Raw genomic sequence first — 8,962 nt, 5'->3', positions numbered from 1 at the left:
AATGAAATTTAAAAATAATTTTAAATATTATTGAAATAATCAATGAATATGATGTTAAGAACAAACATGATTTGACAAAATGTACACATTTCATGCTATAATATCTAAATAAGAATATTATTAATTAAAGAATAATAATTAGACTAAAAAACAAAACATCAAAAAGTTAAGTCAAATCAATTATAACTTTCTTAATATTTAAGGGATTATAATAAGTTACTAGATATTGTATTGATCTTCGAGTATAAATTAATCAATTGTTAAATTGATAATAAATTATTTTTAAATTTATTTAATCATATTGTATTTAAGATTATGATTTATATTTTAGTAAACTTATTAGGAACCATAAAGCACCACACACGTAAGAATCATTGATCATAAATTAAAAGAAGATAATTAATTAAATGAGACTTGATTGTAAATAAATTTTAAAAATTAAGAACTAAAATATAATTTATATAGGGAATCATAATTCTAGACTAAGAAAAATCAAATTTGAACTTTTTTGAATAACTTTTTAAAATTATCCTGAAGTAATAAATGTGATATTATTCAGGAAAAAAATGATATTTTATTATTTATTAGATTTTCAGGTTTTTCTATAATAGAATGTTATAATTCTTGTTTTTTATACAACATATAATGGTTTAGAAACTATGTAAGTTACAAAAACAACTGAAAAACATGAAGAAAAATAAATGAGCATTTAAAATCATAACAATTTCTTTTTTAAAAAAAATTAATTTTTTTATTAATAATGTATATAAATTGTTCTTAAAAATTAAACTTCAACGACTTCTGAATTGTGATTGTACTTAGAAACTGAACTTGAATGATTGTGATAAATCAATTTTAAAGTAATTATTCAAATTTTAAATGAATATATTATATTCAAGTAATATTCAAGTAATATTTATATAAATTCTAATTCTAAATTTATTTCATAAAATTTTTAAGACTAAAAAACAAAATACTTTTAAATTTATTATTTTTATTGAGAATATTAAAATATAAAAAACATTTTTAATTTATTTTTCACTACAATAATAATATAAAAAAAATAATCTATTTTTTTAAAATAACTTCCAAAAGTTAAATTGGCTTACGATAAGGCAAATCCGCCTCATCAATCACCGTCATCGTTAACTCTCCCCAAATTCAGTCCCTCTCACTTATGTTTCCACGAAATTACACCAAAACTCTCCTAACACCGGCAACTTGTAATACCAACTCCTTCTCACCCCTCGTCTCTATCTTGATCCCCTACACTCACCGGCTATAACCGTTGAAACTTAGCCATTAAAGAAAATAAATTTATTATCGTATCTAATGTAGTACTACTATCGTTGCTGTGTTTTCCGGTCTTCGCTGTTAGCTATGAAAGCTCTAAACAATCTAGGAACAGTGCTTACAGTTGTCTTCTCGGTCTGTCTTCTTGCTCTGGTCTTCGAGATCCTTTACGTTCTCTGGCGCCGAAGAAGATTCCTCCGACGGAGTGTTACAGGTTCTGTTGCTGACGGGGAATTCAGTAGTAATAGCGATTCACTCTACACGAAGCCGTCTAAAGAGCTTCTCTACTTCTTCTGCTGGAAAAACCAAACTACTCGCATCGAACCTGACTCTACAACACCACAGGAAGCCTCCGCGGTGGCTCCGCCAGTTCCAGCAGATGGTGCAGATGCGTTGGTGGAGGAGATGTTGAAGTTGCAAGGGATGTACGGACCATCGAGAGTTTTGTTTACTATTAAGGAAGAGGAGATGGAGGTAACTGAGAACGACGACTCGTCGATAGAGAACGAGCTTGTTAAAAGCAAGAAGAGGAAAAAGAGTAGTAGTGATTTTTGTTTTGAAGGAGCAGTTGCTAATGATGTGGTTGTTGAGGTTGAGGTTGATGATGTAGCGACGCCGTTTTGGACACCGTGTGCATCTCCTCAGTATTATTATACTCCTTCACCCTCTCCTCCTCGTGATGGAAATCTATCACGCAAGAATTCAGGGACTGAAAATGAAGTCAATGTCGTCGTCTTAGGTGATTCTGGTGAGAATACGACGATGTCGTTTGTTAGCATAGAAATTCATACTTCATAGTTAGGAGAAAGGAAGCGGTGAAAATGTGACCGGCTGGTTAGCGGGTCGCCGGAGTAATTATTATAAAATGGTATTTGTATGTACGTTGTTTTGGAAAAACAGTAGCCCTCTTTTATTTATGTATTTTATTTTGACTCAACAAATGCTTCTGATCTTGCCACGTTAGCATCAAGCTACTAAAGCAGCAAAACGATATGACGTGGCAAGATCACAGGGGAGGCTGGACATAACTTGGATGTTACTGCACTTTCTTCCATTGATGACGAGGCAGGGAAGACAAGCAGAGACGATAGTTGGTGACTTGGTTCCACCTAGATGCTTGCCGCTTTGGTCATATATTTTTCGGAAAAATTTAAAACATTTTTAAAAAACATTAAAAAAAATGTGAAAAAGCTTTCCTAACATGTTTTTTTTCCATAAAATCCAACTAAAAAATATTTATAAAATAATTTAAAAACAATTACAAAATCTAACTCTCAACAAATCTATACATAAATTAAAAAATAAATCATAAAAAAATAAAAAAAATCACAAGTCTACTCAAAACTTGATAAACGCATGACCTCCATAAAACTAAAATAACTTAATAGAAATCAAATAAAAAGATATTCCAAAACTTAATTTAATCAACTAAACTTGCAATTTATGTTATGAGAATAAAATTATGAGATTAAAATAATTTAATAGAAATCATATCTAAAAAAATTCACAAATCTCAATTTCCAACCACTAACATATTAAAAGCTAAGATTTTAAAAAACATTAAAAAAATAATAAAAAATAACCTAAGTTAAACTAAATAACTCTTCAAACTCGTGACTTCAATCATAAAACTAGGATCATTCTCATAGAAAGTAAATCAAAAAACTTTTAAAGAATAACTCAATGTTAAAGAATGAAATTAAGAAACAAAACACAAAAATTATATATCATAATAAAAAAATAAAAATAAAAATTAATATAAGAGCCAGATTAACTAAGCAATGCATGGAACACAAGACTAAGAAAGAGAGAAAAAAATGAAAAGTAGGGGATATCAATGAAATACCACAACTTATCTTTTATCGTGCATCATTTTATCATTTAAATGACTTAAAATACATAATAAAATAACTTTTTTAGAGATCAAAGACGTCCCATGCTCCTTCATAGAGTGACAACACTCCTTACTTATTAGCATGTATAATACATGTGCCAAATATTCTATAACAACTCGTTCAATTTCATCACTACTTTTATTTTAGAAACTGTTTTAAATTAATAAAATTAAGATTTATTTTATAACTGAACATTAACCACACTTCAAAATATTTTCTTGATATTGTAAGATTCCATACTTAGATAATAAAAAAATTATTAAGTTTAATTTCAAATACAAATTATAAAATTCAATATGGAAATGTGGAAGGATTGAATTCAATTTTTTTTTATATAGACTAAAAAAGGGTTGAACTTTCCTATCTGTTGGCATTTCAATTTTTAATTCTAGCAAAAAAAATAGGTTGAATGTATATCAATTGTTTAAATTTAATTTTCATAACTTTAATTATTTTAAATTAATACAATTTTATTTAATTTCACCAAACTGAATAACAAGTAATTTTTTTAATATCATAATATCTCTTAGCATAAATAATCAAAACAAACTACCAAATTTAATTCTAAATAAATATATCATCAAAGAAACAAATAAAAAAAATTGAGGAATTAAAATAAAAAAGCTGGAGAATAATAATAAACTTTAAAAAAAGAAAACAATATGAAACACTATTAAAATCCCTGATTTTTTTTTCTCTAAGTGAATAGTAAAAATGTTACAATCTTTATTTTTTATTTTTTTTAAATGTAATTTTAATGTGATTTAATTTTGGCGTAAAGCAAAAGATTGGAGATAAATTTTCAGGGTCGTACGGGGGTGTGTGCTGGTAGGGGTATGCGAAAAGAAAGGAGGGAGAGTGCAATTAATTGTCACATGGTGCCTCTGGAAGTAGTCTGATTTTTGAATGACTAATTCAATTACAGTGGCTCTTTGTTATTCGCTGCATCGTTCATTCATTAAAGCCTGGAGAGTCACTAAAATTTCCATGGGCTTTGTGACGGCCCATTAAAAACAGCACCTACCCCTACTAGCTACATTTGTCTTTCCTAATTTACAAGGCTCGTTTGGCTATGTGACGTCGCTTCTATAATGATTTTTTTAAATTATTATTTTTTTAAATAAAAAATATTTTTTTTTAAAAAAATAATCATAATTACAATACTAAATATTAATATTATAGTAATGCAATAAAAATAATGGTTATGACAACAATTAACTAGTTTCCAAATTATAGACTGTTTCTTTAGACATTGCTACTGAATCTTTTTTAATTGACTTCGAACGCTAATTGCAAAACTCCTAGATGATCTTATATATATATATTTTTAAATGGATTTGGCTAGCTGTTTTATGTTCTTAAATCATTAATATATTTGTTTGTTTATAATTTATTGGAAAAAATTAAACACATTATCATATAAAATAACAATTATTTAATGTACTTACTTAGTATCATTGATTTTTATTTGAATATTTTATTTTCATTTCTTTTTGCAACACAATTCAAGTCTAATAAATAAATGTATTTAAAAAATGCCTAACCGATGTTACAAGGACACTTATTAACTTTTTCCTTTTTTAATATTATATTTAGTAGCTTAAAAGAAATCCTGCGAAATTTTATGATACTCAAATTCTATAATTACTCAAATTCTATAAATTATCGTTAGGTTTTGCTCAAACAGGTGTAACAATATTAAATAATTAAAAACAATGCTATATCATTAAAAAAAACATACACTTTCAATAAACTTTTTTCTCTTTCAATTTCAGGAGAAGTTTTTTCTCTCAACCTCTTCTGAAAAAAAAAAAACAGATTATAGGTTTTCTCGTTGAATTAGGAGTTAAATATGCAAAGTTAGAGGTAGGGTTACAATTAAAAGTATTCATATACTTTGATTATTTTTTAAGATTTTTGAATCTTTTAACTAAGCAAAATTTTTAAGATTATTTTAATCTTTTTTCTCTTTTTAAAAAGATTTGGAAAGAAAAAATCTTTTCAGCTAGCATGTGTTTTTTCGAATTACATGAATTGTTTTAAATTATTTAATAACGTAGTACTTGTTTTAAAGGAACCAAATGTAACTTATAGTATTTGATTAATTAAAAATTAATTACCATAAAGTTTTTCTTATCTATAAAAGATATTACTTCATTTCCAACATTTCATGTGCATCGGAATGTAAGAGAAACATCTTCGACTAACAAACAACAGTAAGTACATCTGATACAGTGCAAGTACAAATTAGTGTCTTAGCGCAGGAGAACAATAAATTTGGGGCCTCTCAAGGTCTTAACCCTCTTTTTATTAGAGTGCCTTTGGGCCTGAAAACGGTTTGGACATTGACTGTATTAAATAGTCACATGGCCCAGCTCCACCTGCGGTTCCGAGCCGGTGATAGTCATGGAGGCGTTTCCCAGGGCAGGGCAGTGGAAATTATTTTTAAAATTATTTTTTATTTGAAATTTTTTTAACATTGCCCAACCGTCCATGACCTCCTCTCTTAGCCTTTAATTTATGATACTTTATTTTTTATTTTTAAAAATATTAAATTAAAATTTCTTCAATTAATTTTTTTATAATTTTAATGTTGTAATATAAATATATATTTCTTAAAAAATATTATTTGATATTTACTTTTGAAACTTAGATGCACCAAACACATTAATTAAAAAGGAGACAAGACTATTATTATTTGAGCTCTCTCATGTTCGATTTGGTAACATGCGGCGTAGGTTGTCCAAAATATCTCATGTTTGATTTGCTGTCCATAGTATAAAATAGCAAGATCTGGGGAATCCTCATTTATCTGGTTTATTATATATTTACTTTGGCACAAAAATTTGATTTTATGACTCCAATTTAGCATCAAAATATCTCGTCTTTATTATTAAATCACAATCAAACATCAGCAGCCTATGCAAATATAGCATTACAGCTGCATGAATGCCTCCATCGTAGAACATTCTTTTCAGTGTCAAATTATATAATGAAGCTTGAAGAAGAAATCATCACTAATTACTTTGTTTCTGGCACCTCCTGGTTGAATCTTTATGGGATGCGTGTTTTTTCCTTCAGCCAATTGTTAAAATGTCACGCATGCTCATTCCATGCCATTGCCAGCACTGATCATTTGCTATTTTTTATTGAAACCTTTCAATTAAGGTTTACATTTTTTTAAAAAAAAACAAGGGCCGATTAGCTGAATTGTTCAATGTAAATATGGTGTGTTTAATTATCATAATGATTTCCAATCCGAATGTGATGGTTAAACACATAAAACAACGACTTTGGAGTATTCGGAATATTTTTATTGTGGTAAGGGGTAAGTTAGTGTAGCTAATCCCCAATCCTGTTCAGCGCATTAGTCCACCAAGACATCAATTTCTAATCAAGATCACAACGATAAAAAAGAAAACAGAGAGATACTGTATTCATTATTTATCATATACATCAACATAAGATACGTAATTCAATGAAAAAAGTAATCCAATATAGTCTCTGCCTATGAGTATGAACATAGGAACATAGCAAGGGTAAGAAAAAAATAAAAATAAAAAATAGTACTCCCAAACAAAACGAATCGAAGACTCAATAAAACATGAACATGAAGTCCCGAAACCATGATAATCACCAGAACTTGATATCGCACTTGTTGCTCCCAGCAACAGAAGGCCCGTTCAAACGAATCTTCAAGTCATCACACTCAACCTTGGGCTTGAATCTTGCAGTCTTGACCTTACCAAGCTTGAACTTAACCCTGAAAGACAACTCCAAGGTAATACTATAAAGCCCATTTGCTTTTTCGCTGTTAAATTGCGTCAACTATATATATATATAGGGGGAGAACCGCCGTAAGATAATTGGTTGGTTACGCGTGAAATCTACCGCGATGGACACGGAAACTGAGAGATTGTAGCCGCGTCAATCAACGCGGTAACTTGGTGGGACTGGCCTTTTTTTTTTTTAATATAATTTTCGTCTATTTCTAAGCCCAGGTACATTTTATGTGGGGAGACTTTTCAGAAGGTACCTGGTAATTTACGTCAGGGATTGATTTTGATAGATGGTGCTAGGAAACTTCAGCTCTTCTTGACTTCGTGTACATGGGTCCTCTTTCAAACCCGGACAAGGATGTTTAAGCTGACGAAGCATAAAAATATCTAGCATGCTTCTAACTTGTGTGGAGAACATCTATCGATCAAATATTATCATATTGCTTCGCCTATAGTTTTTGAACAAAGCATATGATACCGTTTACATGAGAGAGCACAATTTAATACTTGATGGCCCACATTTAAAGAGTTTAAATAATCCCATTTGAATTATAGTGGGATTGAACTGAATTGAGGATTATCTCCTGGTCAAAGATAGGAGGAGTTAGTTATGCAAGCGGACACGAACCCTGAGAAGAGCTTTCTATCAAATGAGAACGAAGCACTTGGAACTTCTTGTTGTGCTAAGAGCTATATTTTCTGAATTAGGATTCACAGGAGAAATTGTTAAATAAATCTATCTCCTCATCTAATTAAGATTATGGATTGATACATAAATTTATCAAAAAACATTAAATTCCTCATGAATTATACTTAGAATAATTAAAATAATTATCAACAAATGATCAATCATAAAAACGAGGCAAACAAATATAGCAAGGTGTAAGAATTTTAAAATAATCTTAAGTGATAAACTAGTTTCACCAAATAATTTCTCACATCAAAATCAAACAAAATGTCTACACGCTAATTACAATTCAAATACTATTTGAACTGCACTTTTTGCAAATAAAAAACGTGTCTAAGATGTGTAATTTTAACACTGAAGTTTACTCTGAGATGCAGTCATTGGTTGCTTAATATTATGGCCAATTTAGATTATGCAATCGATGATCTGGATTTGGGGTATCATCACAAGCTAAGATGACGAATAACCATGAAATCTTGTATTTTACTATTCAAATTGTGTAGCACACCTATGGTTTTTTCAACATCGCTCGAGTTTTACTTATTCTCTATGCTAAGGTTTTTTATTTTAGTTTGTAAACAGATGAAAAAAAAGATATTTTTATTTTATTTTTTAATTAAAAAAACTTTTAATATATAAAAAGATTTTCATGATACTTGAAATTATTTTCATGATAAAGTATCAAACACGTGTATTTTGTTGAGGGACTAGTGGTGTTCATGATTATTGTCTGGGTTTAGTATGCAGATACAATGTTTAACGTGGTTTGACAAATTTTATATATATATGGAGCACTTTATATTATTAGAGATAGAAAAGAAGTACATATTTATACATCCATGGAAGAGGAGGATTATTAACCCACTTGTCGCCCGTGTGGGGCGTTATGATGAATCTTCCACTTTTATTAGGTATTGGTATTTATGTAGGTAATCGAGAAAATGGAGAGACAATAAATTATTGTCTTTTGTTAGTGGAATGAGAGTCTGACACGACCAAAAGATTGATGTCTTTTTTCAAGTGCAGGAGTGTCGAAGTAATAAATAACCCGGCAAGACCAGAGTCGAACCATAAGAAAGTTAATTGTATAAATTATAAACAACAACAACAATAATAACAGTAGTAGTAGTAATAATAATAATAATAATAATAAAGAAGAAGAAAAAGAAGTTGATGAGAACTTTAAGATGAAAGATCAATAGAAGGATTAAATAATGATAACAACAAATGCTAAGGTTAGAGGATCCACTAATGGTATATCAAACAAGTATAGTATAAACTCTTATTATTCAATTGGAAACCACACA

General features: G+C 29.2%; 1 protein-coding gene across 1 annotated transcript; it reads left to right on the top strand.

Annotated features, from left to right (window-relative positions):
• Positions 1–1,154: 1,154 nt before the first annotated feature.
• LOC105118134 (uncharacterized) lies at positions 1,155–2,217 on the top strand. The gene has a single exon (XM_011016007.1). The coding sequence runs from the start codon at positions 1,381–1,383 to the stop codon at positions 2,089–2,091; it is 711 nt and encodes a 236-aa protein (XP_011014309.1). The 5' UTR covers positions 1,155–1,380; the 3' UTR covers positions 2,092–2,217.
• The last annotated feature ends 6,745 nt before the right edge of the window (positions 2,218–8,962 follow it).

The sequence above is a fragment of the Populus euphratica genome, unplaced genomic scaffold (genome assembly GCF_000495115.2).
Source record: "Populus euphratica unplaced genomic scaffold, PopEup_1.0 scaffold1771.1, whole genome shotgun sequence".
NCBI classification, from domain to species: Eukaryota; Viridiplantae; Streptophyta; class Magnoliopsida; order Malpighiales; family Salicaceae; genus Populus; species Populus euphratica.
The sequence above is the reverse complement of the archived record's forward strand: the minus strand, read 5'-3'. Positions and strand labels throughout refer to the sequence as shown.